The sequence below is a fragment of the Haplochromis burtoni genome, unplaced genomic scaffold (genome assembly GCF_018398535.1).
Source record: "Haplochromis burtoni strain Fernald_Lab_line unplaced genomic scaffold, NCSU_Asbu1 Contig_80, whole genome shotgun sequence".
Lineage (NCBI taxonomy): Eukaryota > Metazoa > Chordata > Actinopteri > Cichliformes > Cichlidae > Haplochromis > Haplochromis burtoni.
Genome location: NW_024582441.1, coordinates 975244 through 993643, shown reverse-complemented (window position 1 = coordinate 993643; position 18400 = coordinate 975244). Strand labels below are relative to the sequence as shown.

Genomic DNA, 18400 nt, shown 5'->3' with positions numbered 1-18400 from the left:
ATTTTATCTTGTGCTTTTGTTTTATTGTTCTTATTCTGCCATTGTTTTACTAAATGTTTTATCCTATTGTAAAGTGTCCTTGGGTGACTTGAAAGGCGCTCATAAATAAAATGTATTATTATTATTATTATTATTATTAAGACACATGGCAGATTTAATGACAAACGTATTTACTTCCAATAAAAAAGATTAAATAAGCAGGACAGTCACAAAAAAAAAGACCAGATGACAAAACCAGTCAAATACACGTGAGCTCCTGTCTGAAGTGAGCGATGCTCTAATACTGACCCACATTCTGACTTTAAAGGATCAGAGTGACACGGCGAATACCAGCAGTGAGCCGTCTGAACAGGCTGCTGATCGCACTGATTAAAACAGGACACCAGCAGTTTTTAATGATTCCAGGTGTCGTTACACAGCTGTGCGGGTCAGGGTGTCACACCTGGACTTATCTGTCATTATTTCCACCTTATAACATTTCCTGCAGTAGCTTAAGCCCCCAGTCCCCACTGCACCATTTATAGCTGTAGCCTGCGGTGTCATTGTTACACTGGCAGGATTAAAGCTTCAGGTGTGTTTTACATTAACACTTTTACCAGGATTCCTACTCTCATTTGGACAGTCTGAGAAAGTATCGTAAAAGCAAAGATTCTCACACGAGCAAACAGATTCAGTACACCGCACGCATCTGCTGTCACTCTACTGTCAAACATCAGCGCACTGACTCAAGTGCTTTCATCACCATGTCATACTTGTTTACAATCACTGCCTATATCCTACTGTAACTCAGTGATCAGTGAATTATAATTATATCGCAATTACAGCACTGGATCTTCTTTAAAACATGATGATTAGTCAATAAAGACAAGCATGTTGGTAATTTTATAACTTCAGCAAGCCAACAAATCAAATCAGAGTCCGTGAATCTACACATGAGCTCTGACGTGTCAGGGCCTTGCTGTGGTCAACACATAAAACAAACTGTTCCTTCAAAGCAGTGTCTACCCTTTAACCAACAGCTGTTTTAACAGATAAAATCATAAAGTTTACCTGGACTTGGCTGAATCCATTTTGTTTCACAGAGTCATCTTTGGTTTCTGTTAGCTTTCTCCACCTCCTTTCTTTCTAGCTTGCTTGTCCCTCCCTCCCTACTCTTTTCATCTGCACCCCTTCCTTCTGCAACTGGCCTGACAGGAACGACTGGATTCTGCAGTCAACAAATCAGCGCTGAGGGTTGGTTAATGTGTCGCAGTTAAGGTGCTTAGTGAAGCGGAGGTGGTGACTTGCTTCTTTGAAGGTGATCTGTTTTGTTGTTTCTTGTCAATCAGGATTATTGATCACCCCGAACAACCAGGAAAGTTTAAAAACAGCAGCAGAGTGTGTGTGTGTTCGTTCAGCTATTCATTATATGAAAAACCAATAAGGGATACAGAGACGAGATTCAGTGTTTTATATTGCATGCACATGGAGTTATGGGGAAGAAGTCTACGCAAATGAATGTAGCTAAGGAAATAGAATTTTTATAAAACTATCAGGTTAGGTTAAAGCAAAACGTCCTTCCATTTAAAGCCACAGAAAGATAACATTTCGTGTTAATGATTAAAGCCCCGTTGGAATGCAGACTGGCAGCGTGCCTGCAGTGAAATATGCACAATTACATTTTTCACACATGTAACTCAGACACACAGAGAAAGAGACATGACACATTTATTAAAACTTGAGTTTTACATTTGATTGATGCGCAACATTGATTGACAATCATCATCCAGTCGGTAAATATTTTTGTTTTAAGTATAAAACCATTTGAAAATACACTTTTCAATTCAAATGTTACTGATTGCTATGTGAATCCGCACGGTGAAACAACTGTATTATAAAAGTCGCTCAGCTGAGAGACACTGGGAACAGGTGTGTCCTCTTTTCTATAGCAGTATGAATAATGCTTGCATGATAGGGTTTCATTGAAAGCTTATCATTGAATGTGGCAGCAGTCAGCCCTACTGTAAGTAGGAACCACAAAGTTTCCAATACAATTTCAGTGGTCCTCAACTGCAAGGTGGGCCTCCCTGTGTGGGTGCAGCACCAGAGGAAGAACATGCACAATCAAGGGGTAAAAAGCTTGTCAGTATTACTGTGCTGACCTTCATATGACTGAAATTCAACTAGAATCTCTGTCCCTCTTTTTTTAAGTTCCTTCCTCATCGATGTTAATGAGTGACAGAAACCGTGCACGAGCTCTTGCAAGGGAAAGGAGGTGGGGGTGGATAAATTTATTTTTAAGTTGAAGCATGCCACAGAATGTTTGTGAACCACTGTCCTATTAAAACATTACCTGTTAACTCAACGGTACCGGGATTAAATACACCACTTCCCTCTAGAAAGAAATACATGTTTTGCAATAATAAGTTTAACTTGTAACTATTTTTTTAATTGCAACTATTTACAATAAAAAAAATGGGTAGCTTAAGTTAAACACACTAGTAAAGTAGATACATTTGACTCCCTTAAAAGTTAATAAAACTACATAGAAATGCATACGGTACAAAATGCATCAACCATTTTAAGAGACTTGTCATAGTGATAATAAAGAAATAACACATTGGTTAAGGTGCATTCAGACTGCAAGATTTTAGCAGGAAAAAGCTTTAGCAGGATATTAAGTTTGAGGTATGCCGATCGCACAGTGATAACACCTCCTGAATCCTACGCTACAACGAATGAGTGCAATTTCTCCACCACTCTTCCATCGTATGTGCCAACATTTACCTGGCATGACTCAACTAGACCTTCTTTTGGAATCTCAAACATTTCTTTTTGCATGTTTTACCTCAAAATCTATTTGTCTGCTTTGGCATTTCTACAATTGCACCATCACATTGTCTCACGCTACACTTACATTGCTCATTTTGGGTTTGTTTGTTTTTTAAGTTGTCAGATTTGTTTCTGAGGCTACTTTTGGTCACAAAACTGTCTCAACGCCCAACTTGGGACTTCTCTACTGGTGCAGCGTAGGACTGTCATTCTAGAGCCAGAGGAACAACTATCCTTTAACACTGGTCATGTTAATGAATGTCTGCGTCTTTGGGAAATATAGTTTGCTTTGGGGAGTATAGCTTGGCTTGGTTTAAAGGTACAAAATAGCTGTAGGATTATATATAAAGTGAAGAGAGTAGCATCAGTCTTCTCAGATATTGCTCAGCAATAAAGAAATAATCCTGGTTTTCAAAATGTAAAAAACTACTCATTGTAAAAAGCTCTTTGAAAATGATCTGAATGCAAACGTTTTCTGCGACGCTTTCAGCCGTTTGTTCATTTGCTCTTAGTTGTTTCTTCCCGTCATCTCGCTGTGTGATTGTCAAAGAAGGACCCAAAGTCTTCAGTCTCATATGTGTACTGTGAAATAAAGCTGCTGCTTTTGTTGTAGCACCAGGCCAGTTTGGCATCCACGATTGAGTCCTTAAAGCCAGCAATACTTGGGCTCATAAGCATTTTGTTCCTCTTGGCACGTTTTACAGAGTTACTGAATGCCATATTTTGTCTCCAGTTCCTCAGCTGCTTTCCCCAGGTGCATATTTCTTAGTTTTTCTAATAATTCATTGAACAGTGGCCTGTGCAGCATTCCACCTCGTCCTCCTCCACCTGAATGTAAGGCCCACACCCGCAGCATCTGGTAGTGAGCCTCCCGGCAGGATCGGTGATCCATCTCTGCTTGTTCAATCTCTGTATCAGTCACACCAAGACAACGCACCAGCTGCTTCACCTGCACCACAGGTACCAGATCCAGGACGGCATAGATCAGCTCAGAGACTGTTGGGGGGAGAAATGAATAGGGGTATTGAGCAAAAGCGATACAACTGAGCACTTTTTGTTGAAGCTTGCACACTGGACCTCTGATGAGGAGCTATACACTCACGATTGATTTCCAGCGGGACACAGTCAGGCAGTTTGGACGTCTCCACTTGGGCCACAGAAGTCTGAGGAACCTCTGTCACAATGGTCTCCAAATGTTCCTCACTCTTCACCAAGACCTGCTATAAAACAAGAGCAGATCCTATTTATTTTCTGCAGATTGTAGACCGAACTAAGAAAAGTAACGACCGGCAGTTAAATCAACGTACCTCACAAGATTCCTGGGAAGCATCAGATCGCTGGGAGGACCGTAGTAGCCTTTTTTTGGTTTGTCGTTTCGTGATCACATACGTCATTAAAACCACCGACACCATCAACACTAATATTCCAGCTGCAGCTCCAGCAATTATATTGACAATAGAGTCCAGTTCATTGGGCGTATTTTCTTTTGAAGTAGCTAGAAAGTTACAGAAAAAAAAATAGATCCATATTAAAACATAAGAAAAGAAAATGTACAGAAAATGTAAAGTTTTACTGGAGTTGAGAATTGAAAAAACATACATTATGTCTTAGTCAACAAAATTATTAATAATATTTTAATATGCTTAAGTACATCTATGATTATTCTATTTGCTCACTCTTTTGTGAGAAAGAGGGCCTGGTTGGTGCTCACCTATTGTGGGTTTTGAACACAAGTGGTTGCACTGAGGAGAGCAACTGTGGAGAAGAGAGAACACATTTCATAACACGGACGAGGAAGTAGCACATCTTAAAGAGGAAACGATTCACATGACAGCCAAGATGCCTTTTTTACATCATCATATGAATTCAAGCAATTTCATTTTCACACTTTCAGTACTGTTTCAAAGTTACCACTAAGCAAGTAATTAGTGTTGAATTAACACTTATTCAGCTGTCACAATCACTACTAATTGCTACATTTATTTGTTAGAAAGAATGTAGCTCGGGATTGTTGAAAGTACGGGCAGTAAGTTCCCCTGGGCTCTCAGGTTTTTTCCCATGATAAATACCACTGTACCTATCCACATGCTAAATTATTAACTAACACAAAATGTGGGTTGCCATGATTTTTACATTCATAATTCTATTTTTTTAAGTATAAGACATCCACATAAGACATCTGTCTACATCGGCTTGACTCGAGTGTTTCTAAGACTTATAAACATTTACTTCCTCCCTGAGTGGGACAGACAGACCGTGTGTTTAACAAATGAGAACTTGTTCAGTGACTGTTCACATCTCAGGTTTTCATGTGTCATAACTTCTCTGTTGCCAACAAATGGAAAGACTGAACACGCTGAGAAATGTGCTGAGAGTTTCAATTCTACAAACACACTTCCCCGTTAACATTTAAACAAACAATCCCAAACAGTGAAATAGGAACAATGCGCACACACACAAAGCTCACATACAACAGTCGTATGCTCACCTCTCGCACAGTTTGCACTTGCCGTTGTCTTTGTAGTAATTGTCCTTACATCTGCACACAGTGTTATTATCTGGTGTACCTGTGAACAGCAAGATTGTTTCTATTTAGACTCACATGAAGAAATGCATTATGGGCCATGACTGGGTGGGTACTGGAATAAGTTAAGGCTTACATTTCTGCATTTCCACTTCATCGGCTTTGCACGTTTTACATCTGCGACATTCAAAGGTTTCGCTGTCAATTCTAATCTTGTAATATCCATCTTTACATCGACACTTAGTGTTCTGGTTTCCTAAACATGGCGACACCTGGATTTCATTCTTTAAAGCTGCAGAAAGGAACGCACACACACACACAAGAAAATCAAGTAAGGCAAACCTGAAGCTGAAGATATACTTCTAAATCTAACATGTTAGACTGAGTCAGGAAAGGATAAAGTTGCTCTACCTTTGCAGGTTCTGCAAGGTAGGCAGTTGGGGGAGTAGTTCATAAATTCTAAGTACTGTCCTCCTGGACACTGTGTGCAGGTTGATCTCTCTTTGGGACCATGACATTTTTCTTGAAGCTTAAAACCTGAAAACAGGAAAATTACGTGTAAAAACAAAAAGTTAGCTTGATGATGTCTCAGATTATTTGCTTGTCACTGTGAATATATATGATATGCAGTGGCTCATCCAGTACCTGGACTGCATTTGTTGCAACATATTCCATCTTCAGTGTGAAATTCGTCAGGTTTACAGTTCTTATTAACTTCCTGTGACTCTGGTAACGATGCCAAAGTGGTGATGAACATGCACTAAAACAAAGAATTTACAATGAATATCCAAAGAGAAGTTCCCAACAAGGGAATTTCTCATTTCTTCATGCAGTGACCTTTAAGGTGTTCTCACCATCAGGCAAAGTAAGGTGCCAAAAGAGGCTTTTTTACTCCTCTGTCCTCTGTGCCGAAGGGCCTCCATAATCAAAATGACCCAAAGTCCACTAATTTGAGGAAGTGTAGTTGCATAGCATAGCTGCTGCACTCCATCAGCCCCCAATCCTCGCACTGGCCCCTTGGCTGCTGTGTAGGATTGCGGTCTGTTCTCTGGTCAGCTGAATGGTAATTAACAAAAAGGATTTTAGGAATAGGCACAGTACAAAAATCATAAAGCAGGATTTTGGCAGAGAGCAGAATGCATTTTAAAGCTCTAATCGCATCAGCCGCTACCATGTTTGCTTGTTCACTTTAGAACTACTCATATGCTACAGTATTGTGTCATAACATTAAGACATACTGTGCTTTTATCAGGTGTTATGGTTGCATAAATGCTAAAAATGTGCTATTTAATCCAGTTGGTAGGTGAATGCTAGGCAACAAAATGACATCATAACATCTGATGATAGATAAGAACCCCGAGACCTGCCAAGTTTGGTTGCTCAACTCCTGATAACATAGAAGGAGTTTGCATAGAGATGTGGAGCATTATTAAAAATTATTTTTTTACATTTAAATTAGCAGAAGTGAAACAAAGTGAACCCCGGGTTCACATTGTGTCCATAGACTTGTATTGGACAGAAATTTTAAATAGATTAGATGAAATGATGTGTGTGGTAGAGGCTGAATTATCAGAAGTGGTTTTCCCAGCATGGTGAGAAGATGAAACGAAACTGTCTCCAAGCCGCTGCACAGGTAATAATTTATCTCATTTATCTCACAAATGTAACGCCACAGGTATACGGATATGTAACGCGTGCGGGGGCTGAGGCTGCAAATGTTTTCGCCTGGATTTTTTATTAAAGCTGACTATTAGCAGAGCGGTGCTTTATACAATCCTACACATAATACTGCACATTATGCATCTTCTCCCGTTAACAAGCCCTTAATTCAATGAATTTAAACACCTTAAAGAGGACGGGTTTGGGTGTGACTACTGTGAAGTCAGTGTGATCCCTAAAGAAATAACTCACAGAGAGACTGATTTTGTGCTCAGTAAACGAAGGTCGCATATCTGCGCCACTTGTTTGGGCAGCTTCCCTCTTCGCTTCCCTGTCGCGGTCAAAGGCTGAGATTAGAAACTTTTCCGAGTGTTTTTAAGCGCAAAAAAACTCGACGTGTCTTATTTTTACGTATTTACAGATAACACTGACGCGTTTGAGAACTTAATCTGCACTTTTCATTTAACTTTTTTCTTGTCACTGGTTTCGATTTAACTACCCACCACACAAACGCCCACCACAGTCTGATATGAATCGCTCCTTCCCACAGACACACTGCTTAGATATTTAACCGTCACTTACCTGGACAACCACCGTCACTCTGAGGAATATTTCTTAACCTCAGCTCCTTGCGTGAAAATCGGCATTTCAGTTACTGAAGTACACATATATATTTTAGAGAAAGCAGCGCGACAGAACTGCTGCTGCCCAGTCTCTGAAGAGGGGAGGCGGTCTCAAACGGGAAATGCTGTGACGCGCACGTTTCACAGGAATTAGTTTCACAGGCAAACTGGCAAAACTGCACCTGAGGTTCAAAAACACAACAAACCTGTAGGAAAGCCGTTAAACCAGCAGACAAGTCAACTTCAGTTCAATAAGGACAATAACAAGAATCATAAAACACTTGGGATGTGGAGCTATCTGTAAATAAAAGCACACTACGATCATTTGCAGCTTTTTAAAAAAAATGAATTGGAAATTTCTACATTAAAAAAAGATATTAAATTAAATTTTAGACTATATATACACAGATATCTAAGGGAACAATCCACAACCTAAAACATAGAGTTAAACATCGATAGGCCAGTAGCTTGACCGGATAAAAAGAGTATCTCGGAGAGAGGGTGATTTAGTCTTTCCCAAATACAGGGAGGGGTTCACCTCGGTGCGAAAGACTGCGTGGGCTAGTAGTTCATACTAGCATTGCATTGTAGGTTTTCATATTCAGAACACCTCTGTATACAAGTGGCAAGGACTGCAAGCCGCTGCACGTCCACGCACCAGTGTGAGTGCTAAAATCTGGCATCCATCCATCAGTCCTCCATCGTAGTGGCAGCAGACTAAGCAGGATATTCCAGACAGTCTTCTCTCCAGCAACGATTTCCACTTCGTCATTGCGGGGGAGGGCATCGTATATATCAAAATATTGAACAACACCCCTTAATCTTTTAGCGCCATTAAGGAATCACAGAAATTATCTATGAAGTCGAGACCAAGTGAAGTTACAGAGTGCTGAGCCACACTGTGCAGAAAAGTCTCCAACGCTCCGCTGACTCAATAACTGCAGAGTTAATGGCCAAACAGCTGTAATAATAACGTGTAGGTGTAGGTGGCTCAGTATTTATGTATGTCTCAAACGGGTTCTGGGTCTTTCTGTGCGTCTGCTCACAGCTGGGCAAGCCCGTAAACCTCCCAAAGGACGGACCCAGATAAAAAACATAACCAAAGAAGATCCAGAAGCGTTTTGGGGCCTGAGCTGTGATCTAATGAATGAAAAGTAAAAGATTGCCTCCCAGGGGGTAAAGAGGAATTTAAAAGCCAGCACAGTGATGAAAGGGAGGGGACATTACTACATATCATGTATGTAGCTTTCACATTTGTGTCACAAGTACCATCATTGCAGGCAGGTGCTGCCATCTGCTATGGATGCTTAACTGACCTCTCTGCAGGCCATGTTGTTTACATTATTAAGGTGTGCCAGCTGCTTTTTGTAAACGGGGTTGCTTATTAACTACTCTTTAATTAAAGACAACGTTGAAACGTTAAAAAACGGTCTGAGGGACCCAGGGTCCCTGAGCAGTTGTGGACCTTTTTATATTTTGTGTGTGTGTTCACTGTTATTTTTTTCCGTGTGTATGTATAGGGAGGTGTGTGTGTGGTTGTGGCTGTAACCAGGAGGCCGGGCTGCAGGCTGAAGATTGCTGGCCACGCCCGAGGAGGATGCCACACACCGTCAGCGGATCAGCATCGGCGGAGGGAGCTACTTAATAGTGTGGTGAAGCCTCCACCGACGCAGGATGATTCTGTCACGGTTTGCCAGGGCAAGCCGTGGGGATGTGGAGGAAAATAGGACCCAAAACGCTAACGGCGCGTTTATTTACAGTGCGATAAATGATAATACATCCCCGTGTTGTGTCTTCTTCCCAGCTTCTGTCAGGGACCTGGGTCTGGGCACGTCTTTCACTTTCTTTCCACACTTGCAGTCTATGACATTCGTCTTGCTCTCTTCTGCTTGAATGTGCCAAAGATCTGAAAATGTCCTATAAAGGGATGAACCTTTAATACCTTTGTATCATTTTACTCCTAAACGAATCACCAAATGAGTGGACGCTGAGTGGTTAAGCCATTACTTTGAAATCATTAGTTATTCTGGAAAGGACCTGATAAAAACGTCTTTGCATACTGTGAAATTGACTACAGAGATTAAGCATAGGCTGTAAGGCAAGTATCACTTAACTATATTTATAGGCACCATAATTTTTAAAAGAGCATCCTGTAGTAGACCAGTCCTTTATTAAGGAGGCCAGCAGAGCGTTACCTCACGCGACTTTGCTATTACAGTATACTAAAGAGCTCATTCAGCAGAGCAAGACAAGTGCTTCCTCAGAAAAACCACATCCTTCCTTTATAGTTAGCAACAAAAAAAGCATCTTCATCTCTTCACTCTTCCTCCTCCCTCTCACCCAGTCTTCCTCTGTGTCACACATAAAGTGTCACTTACACTAACCCGTTTGGCATACATAGGTCTTTGCAGAAATGCACATGCAAATAGACTGTTGATTCCCCCACACAGTCTTCTAGTCCAGCTGTGAGGACTGACTGGCTCATCTCTGACTCAGCATGCAGATTTTGTCAACTAAAAAGTGGCGTTTATTTATCTGTTTACTTCATAACAAAAGAGTCAACATGTTCCTGGCACAAGAACTTTTGAAGTTCTGTTTAGACGTATCAACTCTTACGGTCAAGCATCAATACTGATACTGAAACCTCAAGATAAGCATGACCAGTTTTGCTGTAACCAGTTCATGATCAGCCATGGTCTTGTTGCACAGTCATCTCTCATCCAGTCATCTCTGTATTCTGTTTGAGTGTTGCTACTCAGCTATAGTCACACTTGTCACTTGAGGCTGCCCCTATTTCCTTAAACCTAGTCCCCGTTTCACTGTTGAAAGGAGGTCACGTGCTGTGGCTTGGTTTCTGTGAAAACTGAGGTCAAGTATAGTAATTATCGCTGGCTGGCAGCTATCTACACACTAATGGCATTTTGTCAGTTTTTGCTGATTAATGTTCTCACACCTACGCTACCAGTTACACCAATAATAAAGCAATTAACTAGAAACATATCATTCTTATCATTTACAGCACGGTTTTACCCCCGTCTGGAAAATATACCTTTTGTTTCAATTCAGAAAAAATACACTCAACCTTCAGATAACAAACTGAAGTGTGCATGAAACTAACAGAAGACAGACTAAGACTTCATACAAGGATATCAATGAGGTCCACACCATGAACAAACGAGCTGCTGGATCCAGATGAATGTCTGGATCCGGATCGTTTTTTTAATATTGTGATTATATTGAGAGTCTATCTTAAACATGATGCCTCACTTTTTTTTTTTGTTATCCCACTTCAGAAGTGTGTGTGAAGCTGTGATGTGAAATGCCCAATTTTGTCCTATATCAAAATGTCAGCCTTTAAAAAAACTCAGCTAGTTTGCCCAGTGTGTAAGGTGTTTTTTTTTTTTGACTTTCTATTAGGTTTGTTTAATGTTTTATATCATTTCTTGTTTTTTTACTCTTAGTAAATTTAGCCCCATTCTTGGTTCCTAGTTGCCTTAGCTGTAATCCTTCCTGTGTTCCCTTTCTGCTATGTCAAGTCTTGTGCATTAAATTCATTCACGTGTATGTCTTCCCTATTTAATTATCACATTTCCCGTTTTACTTTGAGAGTTAGAATTCCTTGTGCGTTGCCTTTATTTTTGCTTCTTGTACCTTGTTTTCTGTCTGATTTAGTTCACCTGTGTCTTATCTCCACTTTCCCTAATTACCCTTCTGTGTATATTGTCTGTGTATGTTTCTGTTCTCTTTCCCAGTGGTCCCGACCTCTGGTGTTTCTGGTGTTTGAAGGCCTTAGTGTGCTTTCAAGTCTTAGGTTTCAGTAGTTATAGTTTTCAGTTTCCTTTGTCCCTCATGATTCACATTTGTACAACCTTGACATCAGTCTGCAGTAAACAGCTCGCTTTTTGTTCGCCTCAGTCTGCCCGTCATTTGGGTCCTCACACTCAAGCCCCTGTGACAGTCCTGGCTCTAAATCTGACTCCAAAACTTAAAATTGTAAATTCACCCATGCTCCACTTTTGGTAACATTTTTATATTAATCAGTCCTTACCTTCTGAGTAATCCAACTGACAACACACACACACGCACACGCACACACACAGCCAATAATTTCCTTGGTAGAGGTAATAATGCCAGTAGATATAAAACAATAAATTCATGCCTTAGCATGATTACACGTCACACCATTTAAAGAAACGCGCATATTATCCTTTAATTGCTCCAATGTGTATATGAGTTGATAAAGAATAACATAACTGTTTCTTAACTTGCACATTATTCTACAGAAACATTTTGGTTTTTTGTCAGCCAAATGTTTATATTTGAAATGATAAAAAATTTTGTAATGAGCAATTTGGGACTTATGCATGCAATTGGCATTGCAATGTTTTCAATCCTCATAACATTACACGCCTTCTCATTATCACAAAGTAATTTCTTGGAATGACATTTTTCTCATTAACACCTTTCTATAAGAGTAAAAAGATACCTATGAGGTAAACGATGCCTTACATTAAACGACTTCATCATCCTGTGCTAAGAAGAGGCGAGAGAGAGCGAGAGTGGCAGAGGTGAAAGAGAAAACGAGAGAATAAAAAGCATCAGAGTGCTCGCAGCAAAAGCAGATTTTGGAGGAAACGAGAGAGATATGATGATGGAAAAATGTGGAGGCTGACGGGGGGTATGTTGCTGTGCACAGCCAAGGTGGTCTCCAAAAAGACAGGAGAGAGAGAGAGTGGGACAAGGATGTTGAATGTTAATATGTCAGGTTTTCAGGATGAGTCATCTCTGACATTTTATGAATAGTCCCTTGACACATTTCTCGTCCCCTGCTCAGTCTCAGGCTCAGAGGGTCCCAAGTGACATCTTGCTAAAACCTCTCCTCCACAGTAAGTAAAGATTTTCACAGCATGTATTTTCAGCTATAACTTTATCAATTTGAATGTTTTAGTAGAGCCTTGTAACCTGTTTGCATTAGGATGTAAAGCTGGTCTCTCTTAGTGTTGTATTTTGTATGTGTTTTATCATCAGTGTGTTACAGGCTTTTTTAGAGTTTAAAATGTGTGTCCTAACATATTTAGGCAGCCTGACTACCGAATTCTTTTTCTCAGAACGGAAGATGTTATGATATTTATCATCTTTAATCTTTAGTGTGTTTCACTGAGTGCCTGCTGGGATTGTTATGTGAATACATTTGACAGAATCATGATAGTAATACTTTTCCTCCTGTCTCTGCTTACTCCCCTCCTTTTCCTCCTCCTCCTCCTCCTCCTCTTCTTTTCTTGTATGTTTCTTCCCAGATGCGGCCACTCTGTTTTATTTTACCAATACTGTGCTTCCTACCTTTGCTATCTTCTAACCCTGTAAAGCCCACTTGCAGTCCAACACAGTACAGCTGGCCATATATATCACCTACGTTTTGTTGTGAAAAGTGCCCTGCAGGTACAGTAACTTCCTCACATCCCATTAAAGCTCATGGCTGTGATGTCAACAGTAGTGCTTTAACTGCAAACTGATGTTTCATATATTCCAGGTGAGTTTATGGCCAGACGCTCACAGAAAAACTGTGACCATAAATGTGAACACTGTGAAGCTGGGAAATACACAGCCGGCTACAACACGGCGATGAACTGTGAATTTTGTGACAGCTGCAGTAAACGTGAGTAACTTCACATCTTTAGCTTTGGGCGTGGAGGCGCTACAGTACATGTGAGGATTTGAAATGTGTGAAAACTTTAAGGCAATTTTTAGACTGACAGCACAAAGAGCTTTAGTGGCAGGAATGATGACGTAGTGGGTTTTACGACTTACACGTTTTTCTACAGACACATTGATTCGAGCTCTTGTACATAGATATTCCCGCTAGAGCGCACCTGTTATCTTTTAAGCAGATAGAAGAATGACAAAGCATTACAGTAAAAATACTACTCAGGACCCCCCCTCCCCTTGTTATAGTGAAACATGTGGTTGCTTATACATTTTGTGTTAGTGTGTGAGCTCTATCATGCTCTCTCTTGATGTGAGATGTGTGAGTGAGTCATTAACTCTCTGTCGACCTGACCACTGCATTTGACCAATGACTCCACAGAATTTTGACAAAGTCAGACTGCTAGCTGTTTCTCAACTCAGGATTTCAGAGAAGTTTGCATATACAAAACTTACGCAAGGGGATTTCCCATTTCATGTATCAACGGGGGGATACAGTCAGAAGGAGATGAAAGACAGAAGGGGAAGAGAAGGGGGTCTGTGAAACCAACTGTGAGCCAGCACTGGGGTTTAATATGATGAGATTCTGCAGCAGAAGTTTGTGTTTACACAGTAATCTCGACATGGTCTGCGGCACAGCCCACCGAGACAGGAGGAGGATGAAAAAGCAGACCATCTTCATGTCAGTGGAAAAAAGAGCAAAATACCAAAAAAGCAGCAAACAGCGGAAAGAGCAGAAATGTCATGTCCTATGTTATTATTACTCAGGGCTTTGTGCTGGTACAGGTGAACAAAACAGCATGTCGTGCCTTTTTTAAATGTCACTGTGGAAAACAGACAAGAGAAAACACAGAACTGAGACAAATTTGAGTTTCTCGGTCTCAATTTTGGCTACATGTGCATTTTAGCTGAATTTGACTTTTTTGTGTGTCAACCAAGAAGCCTTTTTTTACACATATCATAACCAAAGGGCTCACATACCTTTTCCAAATTACAAACCAGATACATATAGACATTTAACATCGACCAAACATCTACTTATTGTTTATACACCTGCACATTAGAACAACTGTTTACATTTCTTCAGCAGAGGAAGGTGGGCGTTCAAAGCACAAGAAGGGGCTTTATACCAATTAACGGCTATGGAAATAATTCAGCCCACTCAAAAACTTTGCATAGCAGAGCAGTGATATAAAAAGTGCTTCTGTGTTGTTGGTGCCAATGATTTGTTGGTGATGATGATAAGAGTTTGGATGTGTGGACCTCAGAGGGCTTCATGGAACAAAATGCTTGGTTACCTGTTCTCTTCTGTTTACTACTCTGTATGTTTATGCTGCTTACTGCTCTCACTGCATTTTAATTCATTATTATAAGACAGCAGAGTAAAACAGTGCTGAGCACACACGTAAGAGTCGCTGCCAGCTTTAAAATGTCCACAGTCCTCGTGTTGTGACCTCAGCTGGTCATTTTATAGTAATCTGTCTGGAAAAAGTGAAAATATTTTTATTCTGCTTGTGGACCGCTGTTGGCTGGTGAGCTTTTAAGACTCTGCATGTTGTGCTACGTCCCTCTGTAACCCTAAATGCCACAAAATGATTTCTGTTTACGATTTTCACTTTGTGTGTTTGGTTTTGGGATGACTGTGACTCTTTGGAAGTCATATAAGTAGTTCGCTGATTGCTAATATGTAACATCAGATTGAGGTGTGCACACTAAAGCATCATTTAAGAAAGACCTTGTTTCATCAAACTGAAATTCTCTAAAGAAGAAGCACCAGACGTGATAATATAACGGTCTTATGACTTCAAACCAGAATCTTTACCTGTCGTGCCCAGTTTTGTGAGTCATTTCACATTTTCAGTTTTATCACAAAGACATCCTTTGCACACACTTTCAACTTTATCCGTCTTTAAATCACTTTTAACAATGACCGTGTTTTTCCACAGCAAACATGGAGGTCAAGACAGAATGCAATCCGACTCATAACACCGTGTGCACATGTAAGGCTGGCTACAAGTGCAAAGACCAAGACTGTAAAGAGTGTGTATTGATACCAGCCACAGTCAAACCCACCGTCCCTCCATCTACTACTGGTAAGTGAGCCCTTCTCGGCACAATCAACTAAATGTGAAACAATTGTTGACACAGTGGTTATCATTTATTCATTGCAGTGTTTTGTTTTGAATAGTTTCAACCATAACACACTTGAGGGCCACGTGCAGCATCACATTCTCATTAAGGAGCTTTGTCCTTTTGCATTCTTTAATTAACAATTTGCTACAGATTATCAGTGTAAAAGCACAAAAAAGAACATTGTAGATGCGTTGCCCAAAGACATAAGATCGGAGACTAATTTAACACTACCATGAAAAGCAATAACATAACAGATATACTCATCTTTTACACCAAAATGATTTAGGCGTCAAACTTGTCTGAGTGTACAGGCTGAACCACAAAAGGGCAGCAAATGCTCATTTTTCATGAGAAGTTACTCATTTAACTACATCTGGGAATATAACTTCTTTTTATTTAAAAATACTCCTGAGAACCCATGAGTTCAAATGCCTTATTTTATGAAAACAAGACTGAAAGTAGCTCAGAGTAATAAGTTTGTTAAAAGAAACTGTTTATTTACATGTATGCACAAGAGCATTTACTAGCGTGTTTGTCTGGATCCAGTGGGGTACCTACAAACAAGGAAACATTCACACTCAAAAAATATTCATGCCCAAAGTGGTGACGTTAAGTAATCTGATTACATGAAAACATTCAGTTACGTAAGTACAACGTAAAATGTTCAAATTAATGGAATCTGGCCAAATGAAACTTACATTGAGCTCCCTAAAAAAAATAAATCACAATTAATGAATTAAATGAATAAACCTTTGATTTGATATACTTCAGTTTCATTTTGTGTTTATGAGGGCAAAGACTAATTTTTTGAGTGCATATTTTAACCCAAAGAAAAGAAGATATCAACACAAAAGTACCACCAGGATATTGTAAAGCAGCACTAACGTCAAGACTTGCTTAGAGAAACCCAATCATAGATAGTCATCACCCACAACCCTACAGAGGTCAGTCAGCTCTATGTGGCCTTTTAGCATCTTTCAGCTCGTTGTTTCTAGTTTTTAAAGTCTGCCAGTAATGAGTTTAGATGCACTTAACGCTGATGTCATCCACCTTAAACCCAGTGTGTCTGCGAGGGACAAGTATGCACTCTGAGGTGATAACATCAGTGTTTAAAAAGTGTTTAAAACAACAACAAATTAAAAAATAAAATATTTGTTATCGGATCGCATTTTTCATGAAACACAATGAAGAAATGTTGTTTACAACTTACAGCTTAAACAGATTTTTTTTAATTATGGTTACGTTTTGGCACCATCAGCACTTCACAAAGGTTAGGGAATTTACTAACTTCATGTGAAGTGCTTGAGTTGCCTAAACCTAACCACAGAGGAGAGCACAGACACAGGTGAGAATATGAGAATTGTGCACTTCTCTTGTCTACCTCAACAGCCTCCTGGCAAAGCTCTGCGCAGTGCTTAAAAAAAATTTCCTTTCATGCCTCCATCCCCCCTACAACATAACTCAGTAACAGTGTAGCAATCCATGATAACAAGTTCTAGAAGACAGGCAGATTTAGGGGTGTAGTACATGAATCTGTTAACTGATTCAAAGTCTTAATGTCGTGTCCTGTGTTATTATCACTCGGGGCTCTGTACGAGGGCAGGTGAGCAAAACAGTCTGTTGTGTCTCTTTTTTTAAATGTCACTGTAGAGGCCCTAGTTGTAGCATGTGTTTTCCTGTACTGTAATCCTGCCTACATACAGTAATGTGGACAGGTCATAGTCAGAATCCCTAAAATGTTTCTGATTCAGCTGAAACTGTTACATGACTAAAAATAATCCAAACAAATGAGCTGTTAATAATGCTTGGAAGCTATTTGCATGTTCTTGTAACTGTTTGCCTCTTCTGTAGTAACCGTGGAGAAAGGACACACACATTCAAACACACACACACACACATACACAAACACATGATGAAATAAGTTAAACATTAGGGACAAAAGAGTGAGCTCACTGACAAATCCAAGCCACAATAGTGTCATCTTGTCATCGAACTAATAATGCCTGCAGTGAGCTTATAAGGTTCTCTTTTTTTTATGTTTCCCTCTAGTGGCGACACCTGATGTTACCACCACCAGGCTCGCCACTAAACCGATTGCAGGTAAAGTAGCCAAATTGTGTTGCCTGTGAAATTATTGAACTGATGTAAATTATGGAAACTAACTCTCTCATGTGTTATTATAGATACGGTGTGGTTCCTGGTGATAATTGCCCTCCTGTGTACAGGAATTGCACTGGTTGTTGTGACAAAAATCAAGCCATTTTTAGTCTGGATTAGATTCACTCACGGTTAGTAGATTTCTTTTAAATCACTTAATATTTTTCTTAGAACTTTTCTGTTATAAATACCCCCAAATGTTTAAATTCTTATTAAAACCATCCCGTCATTTCTTGCTGCTTAGGGTACTTCTTGGCTGAAAAACCTGCCACACAACCTGCATGTGATGAAGAAGTGTCCAAGCCCGTCCAGGAAGTGTGCGGGAAATGTGACCAACCTATGTGTTAAAGACCAGATCTGGAATTTGGAGGAGCGAGAACCTAACAAGACACTCGGTGGCACATCCCAGATGGAAAACATTCGCCACTGCTTTTGGACATTTAAATGGAGCTAAAAGGCACTCCGCGCCGTGCTGATCAGTGAAATGCCAGAAGGTGGAAAGTTTGAGACTGTTGCTGTTTCCTGAGAGGACAGATGATCATTTTGGCATCTGTGACTTTGAAGTGTATAAAATTGTGGTGGGTAAAAATCTTGGAACTGATAAGACAGAGGGGACATTGTGGCAGTGAAAGGAAAGTATGTACTATAGTACATAAAGTTAAACATATTTCATGTATATCTACATATATGTGCAGACATAATTAGCTGCTTTTGTAGCCAGCTTTTCAATATCACATGTGGATGTTCTGTGTACATTTTTTCTTCTATTTCTTTTTCATTTAAAATAAAC

At 40.0% G+C, this 18400-nt stretch overlaps 3 protein-coding genes across 4 annotated transcripts in view; 1 reads left to right on the top strand and 2 right to left on the bottom strand.

Moving 5' to 3' along the window:
• plekhg6 (pleckstrin homology domain containing, family G (with RhoGef domain) member 6) overlaps positions 1-1568 on the bottom strand; it is an 18036-nt gene extending 16468 nt beyond the window's left edge. Inside the window, exon 1 of the mRNA XM_042222153.1 lies at positions 1051-1568. Coding sequence (XP_042078087.1) covers positions 1051-1070 — 20 coding nt within the window. The 5' untranslated portion in view covers positions 1071-1568. The remainder of the gene's footprint in view (positions 1-1050) is intronic.
• A 121-nt stretch (positions 1569-1689) lies between these two features.
• On the bottom strand, positions 1690-6323 carry tnfrsf1a (tumor necrosis factor receptor superfamily, member 1a). Of its 2 annotated transcripts, none has more exons than XM_005925242.3 (9): positions 6190-6323; positions 5981-6095; positions 5747-5872; positions 5472-5627; positions 5300-5378; positions 4523-4566; positions 4119-4306; positions 3914-4031; positions 1690-3807 (listed from the first exon to the last, which is right to left on the bottom strand). In XM_005925242.3, exons 1-9 carry the CDS (start codon positions 6256-6258, stop codon positions 3518-3520), a joined length of 1185 nt encoding a protein of 394 aa, XP_005925304.1. In that variant the 5' UTR covers positions 6259-6323; the 3' UTR covers positions 1690-3517. The 2 variants fall into 2 exon arrangements, with proteins under 2 accessions (XP_005925304.1, XP_005925305.1); XM_005925243.3 differs by having other exon boundaries at positions 3914-4028.
• A 67-nt stretch (positions 6324-6390) lies between these two features.
• cd27 (CD27 molecule) lies at positions 6391-17972 on the top strand. The gene is made up of 8 exons (XM_005925241.3): positions 6391-6968; positions 9138-12503; positions 12915-13056; positions 13148-13273; positions 15267-15413; positions 17503-17553; positions 17637-17741; positions 17855-17972. The coding sequence occupies exons 3-8, from the start codon at positions 12915-12917 to the stop codon at positions 17956-17958; spliced, it is 675 nt and encodes a 224-aa protein (XP_005925303.1). The 5' UTR covers positions 6391-6968; positions 9138-12503; the 3' UTR covers positions 17959-17972.
• Positions 17973-18400: the final 428 nt, after the last annotated feature.

What these genes read in the sequence shown, in the direction of transcription:
- tnfrsf1a (XM_005925242.3), bottom strand. Translation starts at nt 6,258, where the DNA reads ATGGAGGCCCTTCGGCACAGAGGACAGAGGAGTAAAAAAGCCTCTTTT. An exon ending in TGAAGTGGAAATGCAGAAAT is followed by an intron (nt 5,379 to 5,471) that starts GTAAGCCTTAAC and finishes TGCTGTTCACAG; the next exon opens with GTACACCAGATAATAACACT. An exon ending in CTTCCCAGGAATCTTGTGAG is followed by an intron (nt 4,032 to 4,118) that starts GTACGTTGATTT and finishes CTTGTTTTATAG; the next exon opens with CAGGTCTTGGTGAAGAGTGA.
- cd27 (XM_005925241.3), top strand. Translation starts at nt 12,915, where the DNA reads ATGCGGCCACTCTGTTTTATTTTACCAATACTGTGCTTCCTACCTTTG. An exon ending in TTGTGACAGCTGCAGTAAAC is followed by an intron (nt 13,274 to 15,266) that starts GTGAGTAACTTC and finishes GTTTTTCCACAG; the next exon opens with CAAACATGGAGGTCAAGACA. An exon ending in CGTCCCTCCATCTACTACTG is followed by an intron (nt 15,414 to 17,502) that starts GTAAGTGAGCCC and finishes GTTTCCCTCTAG; the next exon opens with TGGCGACACCTGATGTTACC.